This window comes from Neofelis nebulosa, chromosome 10 (assembly GCF_028018385.1).
Source record: "Neofelis nebulosa isolate mNeoNeb1 chromosome 10, mNeoNeb1.pri, whole genome shotgun sequence".
NCBI lineage: Eukaryota > Metazoa > Chordata > Mammalia > Carnivora > Felidae > Neofelis > Neofelis nebulosa.
The window spans coordinates 15897893-15912050 of NC_080791.1; the positions used below are offsets into that span (position 1 = coordinate 15897893).

General features: G+C 42.2%; 2 protein-coding genes across 3 annotated transcripts in view; both read left to right on the top strand.

Annotated features, from left to right (window-relative positions):
- The window catches only part of UBE4A (ubiquitination factor E4A), a 36206-nt gene extending 30873 nt beyond the window's left edge, over window positions 1-5333 (top strand). For both annotated transcript variants that reach the window (XM_058686874.1, XM_058686875.1), the window contains 2 exons: window positions 1016-1173; window positions 2333-5333. In XM_058686874.1, the coding sequence (XP_058542857.1) occupies window positions 1016-1173; window positions 2333-2462 (288 nt within the window). In that variant the 3' untranslated portion in view covers window positions 2463-5333. The remainder of the gene's footprint in view (window positions 1-1015; window positions 1174-2332) is intronic.
- Window positions 5334-7177: 1844 nt separating this feature from the next.
- On the top strand, window positions 7178-13790 carry ATP5MG (ATP synthase membrane subunit g). Its single transcript, XM_058686911.1, has 3 exons — window positions 7178-7327; window positions 12106-12266; window positions 13580-13790. The coding sequence occupies exons 1-3, from the start codon at window positions 7276-7278 to the stop codon at window positions 13676-13678; spliced, it is 312 nt and encodes a 103-aa protein (XP_058542894.1). The 5' UTR covers window positions 7178-7275; the 3' UTR covers window positions 13679-13790.
- The last annotated feature ends 368 nt before the right edge of the window (window positions 13791-14158 follow it).

The following is a 14158-nucleotide window of genomic DNA, read 5'->3' on the forward strand; positions in this document are numbered from 1 at the left end:
AGTAGTTGGCTTATATGGGAATAGTCATACATTTGATAGATAAAAATACTGTCTTATATTCAGCTAATCCCTCTGGTTGAAGTTTGATCGACCTTCATTAGCATCACAAAGAAGGGAAAAATCATGGCACCGACTCTAATAGAAAACCTTCCTTATTAAAAAAACAAAAAAAAAGAGTGGTGTCTGGGTGGCTCAGTCAGTTAACCCTCCGACTCTTGATTTCAACTCAGGTTATGATCTCACGGTTCATGAGTTTGAGCCCACATCGGGCTCTATGCTGACAGCTCGGAGTCTAGAGTCTGCTTCGGATTCCGTGTCTCCCTCTTTCTCTGCCCCTCCACCGTTCACACACTCTTCTCTGTCTCTCTCTGTCTCTCTCTGTCTCTCTCTCTCAAAAATAAATAAACATTAAAATTTTTTTTTAAATAAATAAACTGTTTTTAAAAAAAAAAAGCAAATCTTCCTTACTGACATCAGTGTTCCCTTCCTTGAGCTACTTTTTGAGTTGGGTTCCATCTTGCCTAGAGCTTACCCAGGTGGCTTCTTGAGGACTAGAGTCATGAAGAGATCAAAATGTTGAAGCTGCTTTAAACTCCTCCTATACCTGTTTGTAACTAAAAGCAGAAGCTGCCTTTCATACATAGACTGCGTGAGCGATGGAGCGACTGTGTAAATAATTCCTCCCACCATCCCCTTTTCAATTATGACACTTACGGTAGGGCTGTTGCCAGAAGGATCTCCCATGTGATGTGTTTCTTTTTCTGTTAACACCTAAACCCATCTCTAGTCATGACCGCCAGCAGCTGAGGCAAACTGAAGTTTCAGAGTTAGGGTTGAATGTTAAATTCGCTTTTATAATACCTGTCTTGGCTTGTGTAGGAAAGAAGGCTGAGGATCGTCATTGTCTCTGTAAAGAACACCCAAAAATAACCCTTGAAGATTAAGGTATAGTCAGTGAGCGTTTTGAACTCGGCGACTCTGTGAAGTCACCTTAACTACCAGGTTTTGTGCTTAGTCTCTAGCAGACCTCCAGCAACAGGAAGAGGAGACATACGCAGACGCCTGCGATGAGTTCCTGGATCCCATCATGAGCACGCTCATGTCCGACCCTGTGGTGCTGCCATCCTCCAGAGTCACTGTGGATCGATCCACCATTGCCAGACATCTGCTCAGGTATGCCGGCCCCAGAGAGCAGCCCCAGGCCGCAGAGGCACGTTTGCTTGCTCTCCTCTTTTCGCAGTTTCCTAATAGAGAGCTGTGCGCCCGGTAGGTGTCCCACGTTCTTGATTTATTGGTGAGCTGGGGAGCCACTTCGGTAGAGGTGTATCGCTTGATTGGTAAGGATTGAAACCTCCACAACAAGACACTCCGTTGAGAAATTTCCTTAAGGAAGTCCTCTCTGGCGGTGTCTGTTATGAATTAGGTCAACCCGAAGTAGAAGTTGACTGAAACTTGTTTTAATTTTATTTCAGTTGTAAGAATATAAACGACCAGTTTGTTTTGTTTAACTTGGTTTTTACACTGTAGCCGTCACGTGGGTTAACCCATCTGCTGCTGCTGCGACTGCTACGGTACTCAGCCATGGTGGCCACGAGGTTCACCAAGCCTGCAGGCCGTACGTGCTACATTAGATAGAAATGGGTACTGAGAGACTCTTCCTACTTAGAAATTAAGTGCTAGAAGTTGACCCAAACTTAAGGAAATACTGTTGCTTAAACATCGCAAAAAGGGATTTTCGACTTCATGGTGTTTGGTATTAAGCATTTACTATGTGCATAATGCTGTACCAGGTGGTATGTCTTTTCCAAAGCGTCAGTGAAAACTTATATTTTATTGTGGCCTCAGGATACAGACAGAAAACTTAGCAGCCCTTAAAGTATACTAGAACCTCTTACCTGTCAGGAAACCATAATCTGCATTGACTCGTGTAGCAGTCAGCCAACCAACTCAGGTATCAATGTACAGGGCTTTATCCCTTACGATCTTAGACTGTCTCGAGAGTCTGTCACTAAAACTACAAACAGCTCTTTACGACGCTGACATGAGTGCACAGGCTCTCTGCCTCAGGGAAATCCAATCAAGGATCGTCTGAACAGCAATGTCGAAATAAAGTTTGTCAGGAAGCAGAGAGACCACGTAGCTAAAGAGTCTGCAGAACACCCAAAAACCACTCTTTCTCATCTCATTCTTTCTGGCCTCAGGTCGGCACTCGACTCTGTCACAGTGCGGTCTAGCTTCAGTCCCACAGGGAGATGCACCGGCTGGTCTGGCTTGGGCTCCGGGTGTCAGAACTTGCGGAAATAACCCCTTTCCCTTTCTCTCTTTGTCCCAGCGACCAAACCGATCCCTTTAACCGTAGTCCCCTCACCATGGACCAGATCCGGCCAAACACAGAACTGAAAGAAAAAATACAACGGTGGCTCGCAGAGAGGAAACAACAACAAAAGGAGCAACTTGAATAAATTACTGTGAACTAAACGAACCAAAAACCCAATCCCAGAGTGTAGATAAACAATTGTTTGTGGTTTCTCTCTTTTTTTGGTTCTGTTCCTTTTCTTTTTCTTTCTTTTTTTTTTTTTTTTTTTTTTTTTTTTACTAGATTAGAGAACTGCTCTTGCTCAAATTATGATACTTTAGATTTATTCCTAAGAACTTTACAATGCTCTCCTGGCTTGCAGGAAATTATGTTTATTATAGCAGCACCAAGTTTAGAAACGATTGCTAATTGTACCCTTTGGTCTCTCTTCCTACTCTTTTTTCTTCCTTTTCCTACCTTAAGTTATATTAACTTCAGCTACTAAAACTTCCTGCCATCTTACTGTTGTTCTTCCAAGAACTGCTCGAACACCTTTGGTGAACACAGCTTTTAAGTATATGGGGTCACATATTTCAGTGACAGCTGACACCACCAGAAAGTCCAATGTCGTCAAGCTATTTACTAGTCTTCATGACCCGGATGTCAGCCGTTTTCTTGTTACGGCCCCGCCATGTTACAGAATAACCTTTCACATAACAGCAGATACCTTGATGTTTAAATAGACTTTTGAATATAATAGATGAGATTTTCAAAAAGGAATCTGATGCAATTTCTGTTGGTAGTTCTTAATTTTGTGTTCTCTTGTAACTCAAAAGATCCCATGAAATCGCCCCTGGGGTTATCACTACCCAAAAACTTATATATACCCCATAATATTTTTAGGAGGATTGGTAGGACAGACGTGAATTGTTGACACTTTATTCAGAAAATTCTGAGGGGAAAGAAAAAAGGAAGAAAACTGTTGCTATAAGGACTAGGCTTGAGTGGAAAAGTTAGGGAACAAATACGGTAACCATGAAAAATGTCATTTTAAGACACTCATCGACAGCATATCTCAGTATCTATATACACCATGTACATTTTTATATTGGTCTAGTGTAAACTGAGTACCACTTTATATTGTCTCTTCCATGGTAAGATGTATGCAGTGTGTGGCCATGTTTACTGACACACTTATTCTAGACAAAATTCTGAGACTGTAACATGTATATAGTTAACGTTTGTTTGGGCCTGTGACCCAGTTTCCAAGATCTGCTTCTAACTCAGCCTTGGATCATCAATTAGCAAAGTAGGAATTTGAGCACAACCTTGTCCACAGCCAATTTAAATATCCACTTAGCCCTGTGTAGTTAGCAGGCGGATGGGCCCCACTTGTCCAAGTTGAGCTCGCACTCCCTACTCAAAGGTGCAGCTTACCATGCTAAGTGGGGCACATTCCCCCGTGGACTATAGCACTATCCCCGTAAGCCTGAATAGATCATAAGTGACAGAGTGATATGATCTAGAAACAGGGGTCACTGCTTCATTTTTAACCGTGGCCTCTTTCAGAGAAGATGGTAGGTGGACGATATTCCAGCACAAGTTGCTCTAAGCAGTCCTCGATGTGCTTGTGATGGGGTCACTTGGAAAACCTCGTATCAGCGGGAATCCCACACTAGGTAAAGTTGCCTGTTGCTGTTGCTTATAATGAAAAAAAAAGGAGTCTAGGACTCTTGGAAATGCCAGAATGTAAGATACTAACTTAGCCTGCAACCTGGGCCTTCAGGCTTGGGTTAACAGGATTTGTTTATTTTCTTAAGATGAGCTTCATTTCATATTTATTAGCCTCCTGCTCTGCGAATGAACTGTGTATAAAAAAATAAGCTTCTACCTACTTGCATTTATTCTCCATACCCAATGTAATAGGATGTTTTGTTGTTGTTGTTGTTGTTTTTTAAGCGCAGAAAAGACCAGTTTTAGGACAAAATTGGAGGAAAAATGGGTACAAAACCTCAGAAGGCAGCTGTTGCCAGCAGCTTTCTAGTTAACAACCTCTATGCTGCCTCTTGTATCTGTGTCTGTACTCTACTTCTGTGGTCTTCAGATTGTAAGCCTTTTCTGGCAAGCCTTTTTTTTTTTTTTTTTTTTTTTTTAAGTTATTTCCTGAAACTTTTTATGAATGGCTGTGGCACCATTAATGCTGCTGAGTATCTTTAAACTCATCACAAAAGCAAATGTTTAGCTTAAGGCCACTGTTGGTTAGGAAACCAAGTGTCCTCTGTGCCTTTTTTTCTTTTTCTTTCCTTAATTTAAGAACATCCCAAAAACGAGACTAAAAAATTATCATCTTGATACACCGTGGTGTATATACGCGCTCAGAAGCTTGAAGAGATGTTTTGTTGTCTGAAACTCAGAAGCAGCTCTAAGTCTATTCGAGCAGACTTTCTGATATCCCTAGTTTTAAGTGCTGGCTTTGCTGGAGTATGATAGGAAAATGAAGACTCTTTATCAGCTCTAGTATTGCTTACCAAGAGGGTAATAACTAAACTTGGAAAATTATTTAAGTAGGTTTTATCAAGCAATCTTGGTTTATTTGGTTTTTTTTTTTTAAATATATATATAGTTTTTAATGGGTATGTAAAAACAAAGAGACTTTAAAAGTTTTTTACCGGTGCAGGTGAAGGTGCCAGTTCCTATTTGGTATCACAGTCTACAAAAGCTTCATTACTTTATTTGATGCTGGTTGCTAAGCAGCCATTGCCCAGAGCAGAAGTCTACTGGGTGCCTTTACAAGCCAGAGAGGCTGACGCTGCACTGTTGATGTCATACGAGGAAATAATGCACATGCTCTAACTGCAACACAGGAAAACCTAGAAACAAATAAACAAAAAAATAAAACAACAAAAAGGTTGATTGAAATAAAATTTGATCAACGTAACTGTATTTTGAAACATTCCAGGAAGGTTACTTCTTGTCAAACTTGCCTGGGGGTGTTTGTTCAAAGCTTGTATTTAATAAATGAACACCTGACTTACAACCTTTGTTATCACTTCCTTCATTACGGTATGAAAAGCTAGTGGCAGTTTCAGAAATCCCCTTGAAATTTTAGAGGACTCTGACCTTCACTTCTGTTCAAGGTGCTATCAAATGTGTGTCACCTGGCTGACCTGCCTTACCAGGCTTCTGGTCCTGGAGTTACCCAGATGAGTCTTGGGGCATGTTTTTTCCTAATCAGTTCACTTCTGGCTTCACTTTTCTTTATCAGGCCTAAACCCCAGGTCTTTCATTTTAATCATTCACTACCATGTTCCCTGTCTTGCCCTTTTCTATACCTCTGCCATGTAAGACCTCAACCTGGATTAACCCAGTCATTCCCCTCTGTTCCAGTATCCAAGCTCCAGACCACTGTTGTAGGAAAATGACAGTCTTTAGAGCAGTGTGAACACAAATCTGTGGTTGCCAACAGTGCCCAGCGACCCTTCTGTGTGTCCTGAAATTCAAACTTTAACCTTTTTCCTCCAGTTTCTCCGACCTCTCACGTAGCCTTCACTGAAGATCTTGCCTTTTCACTTTACTGGGAAGATAAAGACTTCAGAATTTCCACTTTCAAATTTCCCTCCCATCATCCCATCCATGGAAAAGGCCCCCCATGCTTCCAAGGCTAATCCCACCAATTTCTGGTCTCTTCGGGTATCAGTTCTCCATCTTCTCTCTACCTTATTTATGTTCCACGTCCTTATTTAGCTTTCTGACTCCTCTTCCTTTATAGCCATATTCACTCACTCTGGTTTCTATCCTAATTTTCTGAAACTGCTCTAATATTTCCATATTGGTAAATTAACTTTCTCATCCTTAATTTGATTTCTCTGGAACATTTGGCAGCTGATTTTGGCACTGAAATGATGCTCTTGGCTCCTTGATATCACCCCTAATTTTTCTTTCCACCTCTGTTCCATCAATCAGATCTGCTCAGGTTTCTCCAGGGTACATACCATTATGTTTTTCTCATCAAATGCCACTTCCCTACATGATAATCTTTGCTTCCGGTCATATTAAACTATAAAATTTCAACCGTGTAGTAGAGAGCTTCCGTTACACACCAATTCAATCTTTTCTGGAAGTCTTCCCAGATCACCACCACTCATGGAATACTGATGCCCCTTGCCTGTTTACACTGAACCCTCTTGCGATCCCAACTCCGCCACTCACTAGCTATGTGGCCATTTATCAATCTCAGACTTAAATGGGGTCACTGCCTAACACAGGCTTTCTTTAAATTCCCAAGTGCCTGGCATACTGGAGGCCCTCAGTCAATGTTTTCTGGTTCACATCTGCGCAGTTCCTTGTGGTTCACCAGTGAACCGGGAGAGCCCAGATCTCGATACAAGATGTGGGGGAGATCGGGGTTAGAAAAGAGCTAATGAAAGGCAAAGGACTGGGTCAGATGACAGGTGATGTGATGTGGCGCTTGCTCTGCCCATAACTTTCCATATTTGGCTTAGGACCCTGTCTGCCTTTAGAAGACGATCGTGCTGGCCTAGGAACACCTTAGAGATGCCTTCCAGCCCTAACTTCCCACGTTCTCTCAGAAAAGCGCCTACGACACCCCACGCAAAAAAACTACAGATCCGCGCCGCGCTAAGCACTGGAGGCTCACGGCGCATGCGCCCGGCCTCCGCTCGCCGGCCTTCCGGGCCTCCGCGAGCGGCTGCCCCAAGAAATGCCTGTTTCTCTGCGGAATCCCACTGCTCTCCACGTGCTCTCTGACCTCACCTTTTCATATCCACTTTCTCCCCTGCGACTGGAGAAAATAATCTGGCCAGCTACATTCCGGAAAGATAACAGGACACCTGAATACCTGGGACCGGCGCGCCAAGAGGAGGCCTGACCTGGGAAGCGGAACGGGGTCCTGCGGCGGGTCCTTCCGGGGGGTGACATTCAGCGGCCGTCCGGGGCGACGGACTCTCCATCCTCTAACCATGGCCCAGTTTGTCCGTAACCTCGCGGAGAGGGCCCCGGCGCTGGTAAACGGTGAGCGCGGCTGCGGGCTGCCAGGACGGGAGGACCTGAGAGGAAGACGCGGGCGGTGGTACCTCGAGGGGCCGGCAGGAACCGGGGCGGGACGGCCGGGGCTGGGGGGTGGGGGGTGGGAAGCAGGGGCCGGTCTGCGACTCCTTTAGCCTTCCTTTCGCCTGTCCTGCAGCTTGGGTTCTCGGCACGGCCTAGTATCCCTGAGTTATAACCACGACACTGTAGGAGGGAAGAGGTGTTCGGGAAGCCTGCAGTCGCCCGGCACTGCCGCCATTACGCCCCCTTCGATCTCAAGGAGTTGGGAATATGGAGGGGATGGCCCTGGCAGCAGAGCGAGGGAAAAGGAGGGCAGAGACGAGGGAAAGCACCGTAAATTCGGCCGCATCGGGTTGTCTGGTTCTCGCATGGAGTATCTGGAAGTTCACATAAATCTTTAGGGATACGTGTGCTTTGGGACGTTGACTGCTTTCTGTCCTGGCCGGATTGGGAAATGTTTCCTTAATGGAAATGTTAGGTGGAATTGGACTTTGTGGGCAAGTACCGCCACTCCAACAAATATAGAAAGGGAGGTCTGTAAACAGTAGTCTTTACTATCTAGCTTAACATTCGAAGAGTTTTTCCAGTTTGATAAATCTGAAGTCTCGCTGGTAGGCCGCTGTATTTCAGAACAATCCCGAACAGTGACAGTCCCGAGTAGGAGTGTCTTCTGTCAGGAAATAATTGCAGTTGTCTGCTGGGTAGCAAGCCATTCATTCTATTTCCAAGGCGAGGTAAACTTTTTAAATAAAGGTAATGTTTTTGAACCATTGTTATTGTGATTGGTACCTTTTTATGCAACTTCTTCCTTTCCTCCCATCAGCAGCCAAACAATGAGTTCTTGAAGGCCTTGCTATAATGCGTGGTTCTCTCCTCCTACACAGCCCCTGGCAGTCTACTAATTTACACATTTTCCCAAAGAACTTGAGTTTCCAGTGTTACTAAGATCATCTCAGTAACTGTTGTGATGACTGTTGGTGATAAAGTTCCATACAATTTTACATAAGTGAAAAGAGAGGGGATTGTGGCTTCATCCTTTGGACTTTGTGGGTGATTTGAAGCAAAAATTTTTAAGTTTCAGGTGGATTGTTTCCCCCCCCCCCCACCTTGGCTTTCACATCTTTCAGGTGGTGCGATTGCAAACGAATTTTAGAAATAAAATCCAAAAATAAAAGTAATACGAGAAATTTTTTTTATTATGAACTAAACTCTTCCCTCTATTAGTTTAATTGAAAGATAGCAGTTATTCTTCCAAAAGTACTCACAGAAGAGAACTCAGCTGGGACCTGGAGGTTAGATAATGGAAGTATATTTTGCTTTGTAATATACTTCAGTGTATTAAATGTGAATGTTAAGTATTAAATAAAAATTGGGGGTCATGGCTGGCTCAGTTGGTGGAGCATGCACTCTTGATCTCGGGAGTTGTGGGTTTGAGCCCCATGTTGGGTGTAGAGATAACTTAAAAATAAAATCTTAAGGGGCGCCAGGGTGGCTCAGTTGTTGAGCATCTGACTTTTGGTTTCAGCTCAGGTCATGATCCCAGGGCCCTGAGATCAAGGTTCCAAGATGAGAGTGGAGCCTGCTGGAGATTCTCTCTGTCCCTCTCCCCTACTCACTCTCGCTCTCACTCTCTAAAAAAAATTAAAGGGGCGCCTGGGTGGCGCAGTCGGTTAAGCGTCCGACTTCAGCCAGGTCACGATCTTGCGGTCCGTGAGTTCGAGCCCCGCGTCAGGCTCTGGGCTGACGGCTCGGAGCCTGGAGCCTGTTTCCGATTCTGTGTCTCCCTCTCTCTCTCTGCCCCTCCCCCGTTCATGCTCTGTCTCTCTCTGTCCCAAAAATAAATAAAAAACGTTGAAAAAAAAATTTTTTTTAAATAAAAAAAATTAAAAAATAAAATAAAATCTTAAAAAATATGACTGTCTGTAAGGGCGCCTGGGTGGTTCAGTCAGTCAAGCATGTGACTCTTGGTCTCAGGGCCATGAGTTCAAGCCACGTGCTTGGCATAGTTTACTTTAAAAAAACAAACAAACAAAAAACCTATGTCTGTTAATTCCCATAAGGATACAAAGAAGCTTATAAAAGTAATTTTATAATCAGACTTCTCCAGAGAAGTCATAGAATCTAATGTTTTTTTCCTATTTGCTGAACTTGAAACTTTATTTGGATTGTACCAGTTTTTCCATTAATCACTTGCTGTCCCAGGAGCCAGTACAGGTTCCACGTTGTATTGTTATTTCCGTAGTTTCCTCTGGCATGTGAGACTTTAATAGTTTTTCTTACTTTTCATGACCTTGACAGTCTTTACGGTGTCTATGTAGATATCTATCTAGGTATCCTATAGAATTCCCCAGTCCGGATTTGTCTGGTATTCTTCTCAGGATTAGTCTGGAGCTATGGGGGTTTTTTTTGTTTTTTGTTTTTTGTTTTTTAGTTTTTTTTTTTAAATTTATTTTTGAGACAGAGAGAGACAGAGCATGAATGGGGGAGGGTCAGAGATAGAGGGAGACACAGAATCGGAAGCAGGCTCCAGGCTCTGAGCCATCAGCCCAGAGCCCGACGCGGGGCTCGAACTCACAGACCGCGAGATCGTGACCTGAGCTGAAGTCGGACGCTCAACCGACTGAGCCACCCAGGCGCCCCTGGAGCTATGGGTTTTGAGAAAGAATGCCACAAGTGCCCTAATCACATATCGGGATGTACATGATACCCATGTAACATCTATCACTGGTGAAATTAACTTTCATCATTTGGTTAAGGTAGTGTTACTAGATTTCTCCACTGTAAAGTTACTGTTTTTCTCTTCCCATAACCTGTTCTCCAGAACAAGTAACTAAGTCTACCCCATGGCAGGGGCTAGGAGCAGCAGCCAACAGCAGGGATTCCATCTCCTGTAGGAAGGAGTATTTACATATAATTAAGCGGAATTTTATGAGAAGGGTTTGTTCTCCTTCCCTGTTTATTCAGACATTTATTGTGTGGACTCCTGTACATTTATTTCATACTTAGTGCCTCCAATAGTATGTTATTTATTTGGTCCAAATTGTTGCAGAACTCTTTCAGGGTTAGCATCTCTGTCCCATTGACTTGTACTACAAGATCCTCATGTTACATTTTCCCTGCCCCAGTCTTAGAATCAGCCATTTATCCAAGGAGCCCTAGTTTCTTTTGTTGGACAATGGTATTTTGAAACTAAGATCCAGGCACTGAGATAGAGGGCGAGAGAGAACCCCGAGCAGGCTCCACGCTTTCAGTGTGAGCCCAGCGTGGGGCTCAATCCAATGAACTGTGAGAGCTGAAATCAAGAGTCAGACACTTACCTGACTGAGCCCATCATTTATTTATGTTTTATTCCTTATATATATGTAAAGCAGTTTCAAACTTTTTAATCTGTACTCCCTGAAAAACAAATTTACCAACTAAAGTACAGTGTTTGTGTACAGAGTACTGAGTTTAAAAAAAAAAAAAAAAAAAAAAGAATGAGGGGCACCTGGGTGGCTCGGTCGGTTAAGCATCTGACTTCGGCTCAGGATCGCACGGTTCATGAGCTCATGGTCCGGGCTCTGGGCTCCATGCTAACTGTGCGGAGTCTGCGTGAGATTCTCTCTCCCTCTCTCTCTGCGCTTTGCTCACTCACACCCTTTCTCTCTCAAGCATAAAAAATTTTTTTAAAAGATGAAATATCTGTGTGTTGAGGATAGTTTTAAAGACAATCACACAAGACTTTGTACTCTTTGATGGCCTCATCTTCTTTGTAGAATTGTCTGTTAGAGCTTTGTGTCTGCTTGAAGATTTACCCATGGCTCTAAGCACAAAGGATGATACAGATAGTAATTCTGAGAGTAGTGAAATACCCAAATACAGGAAGCTAATAATAGGAAAAGTACCAAGAACCTTGGATAATCGATCTGTCAATAGTGGGCACTTTATGGATGTTCATGCATTTGTGCTGTTTTTGTTAGCATTTGTCTTGTGACATTTTTTATAAAATGCCTTTCTCGCTGAAATGACTACCATAGTTTCACATCTACCCTGGTTATTAATGGATTTTTTTTTTCTCTGAAATCGTAAATACCTTGAGGAATTTCAGCATAGTAATAGATTTGAGTTTTGGCTACTCTGAACAATACTTGTAGGTTTTATTGTCATTGGTGGCGTTTTGAAGGAGTAGCAGCTGGGCTTTTGTTAAAGAAAGATTTAATTCACATATTGATGAGGATACCAAAAATGGGCCCTAATTGGTATAATTCCATCTGGATTTGTGGCCAACATTGTGACAAGTTTTAATCTTATTCTTAAGGATGCTGTTCTGTGTAGCTCCTTCCCTCCTCTTCTGCCCCGTTCCCTTCAAATTTTCTACTCTCTTTGCCAAGAAAATAATGGTTACGTTGCTGCTGTTTTCTTGCTTTTGGATCCAGCTTCTAGTAACTTTACAGTTAACTAGGTTTGCCGTTCATAAATGAAGTAACAGTACTAGCTGGCCACTAGCGAAGTCGTGGCATAATTGAATGTGTTTCTAGCTTCCTGCCTGATTGAGCGTCCCTGTGACACAGGTGTTCTGCATCTTTAAAAGCCTCTTGTTACCAGGGAGCAGCTTTGACTTTTCACACCGGGTGCACATTTGGTACAAGCAGTGAATGAATGTGATGCATGAATAAATATTTGTGTCCAGCCCACACATCTGCTTCTTTCGGTCTCTAGTGAGTTCATCCTGGTTTTTTGTTTTGTTTTGTTTTGTTTTCCAGCTGCTGTGACTTACTCGAAGCCTCGATTGGCCACATTTTGGCACTATGCCAAGGTTGAGCTGGTTCCTCCAACCCCTGCTGAGATCCCTACAGCTATTCAGAGCTTGAAAAAAATAGTCAAGAGCGCTCAAACTGGTAGCTTCAAACAGCTTACAGTTAAGGTAACTATAGGCTAAATGAAAACGTATGTGCATAACAGAAAATGTCTTCCCTTGGGATTATTCTGATTGTTTTGGTTAATACATGTGTTTTCCAGTGAGGCCGAAACCTAAATAATGAGAGATAATCTGTTTCTTGACTGCTGCGAAAGATATTTACCTTTCTAATTTTGTCATCTGGGTTGAAATAATTCAAGCTATTTTAATGTCTTCGTTTCCTATTAGTCGTATAACAAAGAAGTGAGCATTTTTACGGGGCACCTTTTTTCCCTCTCCTGTTTTGGTCAGTATGCTGAAATAGGATGCCTTACTTTGCTGATTCTATACTTTTTTTCAATCTGTAGTCCTGGAAATATTCCCAGTTTAGCCAAAAGATCTCTTGGACTGTATCACAATCAGGAGGCTAACACTCATATGGAAGATACAAATACCAAAACCTAGCAAGCACATCCCGTAACATGAAGGGTTGGTTATTGAATTGCATTCAGATAAAATCTAAAGACTGTAAGAATTGGAGCTTGGATTTTATGTTTGCTTGCTTGAGCCAAACACAGGATACAAAAAACCTAAATAACTAAATTACTGCTGCCTTTAGAATCTACATCCTGGAGAATCGTTGTTTTTCAGGAGACTTCCAATAATTCTGGTCTCTTTTGAAGGGGAAAATGAAAATTCGCATCCAGGTACTTAAAGGAACAGACCCAGTTGTGTTGTGGAAAAGTACTTTTTTCAAGTAGAGCTTCAAGATCCATGGTTGCTTGCATGCAGCATTGCTTTTAGGAGCCAGTCATGTGCTTTTTTTGCTCTCAGGGCAGTACAACATTGATCTGGGAAACTGAATATTCACTGAATATTTGGAAAGAGTTAAACCAAATAATAAATGAATAAAGGGGAAGACCAAGCTCTTCAACTCTCAACAAATTCTCTTTGGCCAGACAGAATTGTCTGTTCTGAGACTTGCATTCCTATCCTTTCATATGAATGCCCTGTCTAAATGTGTCAGCTCTTTCCAGGATGTGGGTTGTTTTAGGGCTCATAAAGTGTCTCATAAACTAATAATGAAAGGGTTAAGTCAGTTCAGCTCTTTAAAGAACGCTTTGAAAGAATTTATAAGCTCTGGACTATTTACCTTACATAATTGAAAGTTCAAGTGTCCTCAGCAGTTGAACAAATTTAACATCCGTGATTCTTGACTTGGGCTAAAATCGCCCTCTAAATGAGTAGCATCCTTATATTCTGTTGCTTACTCCTGGAAAAGAATACTTTTAAATATGTAAGAAAAAAATGTACATTAAAATTTATGCTGCTTTTTTCAGGAAGCTCTGCTGAATGGTTTGGTGGCCACTGAGGTGTGGATGTGGTTTTATGTCGGCGAGATCATAGGCAAGCGTGGCATCATTGGCTATGATGTTTGAAGACCAATCTTTAACATCTGTCTGTCTGTATTTGGTTTGTTATTTGAGTGTTTTTGGACAATATGTGATCAGACTGGTATTTGAATAAAATAAGATAATGTATCAAAATCAATGTTTTCTCTATCAGACACTACATGGAAGGATCACAGTTTCTCTTGATAATAAGAGGAGTTGTCTTTTGCTTTAATGCAGCTCTAAGTGCATGTCTTTTGCTTAGCCTAAAATCGGAAAGGATCTATGTGAACATACCAACCTGGTGTATGCATTTATGAGGATAATTTGAACAACAGATTAACATTCTAACTGAGTGTTTAAAATGGATGATAAATTTATTTCCAGAATAGGGAAAGTCTTTCCAGGGAAAGACTTGGGAAAACTAGAACTTGCTACAGTAGGAAAAACAGTAATACCACGTGCCAAACTGATACGGTTAAATCGTGTTAGTAATACAGAGAACAAAATTTGGATGGTTTCTCTTTG

Bases quoted from the DNA above. Each gene is read 5' to 3' on its own strand.
- ATP5MG (XM_058686911.1), top strand. From the start codon at position 7,276: ATGGCCCAGTTTGTCCGTAACCTCGCGGAGAGGGCCCCGGCGCTGGTA. The intron at 7,328-12,105 runs GTGAGCGCGGCT...TTTGTTTTCCAG, and splicing joins GGCCCCGGCGCTGGTAAACG to CTGCTGTGACTTACTCGAAG. The intron at 12,267-13,579 runs GTAACTATAGGC...TGCTTTTTTCAG, and splicing joins TCAAACAGCTTACAGTTAAG to GAAGCTCTGCTGAATGGTTT.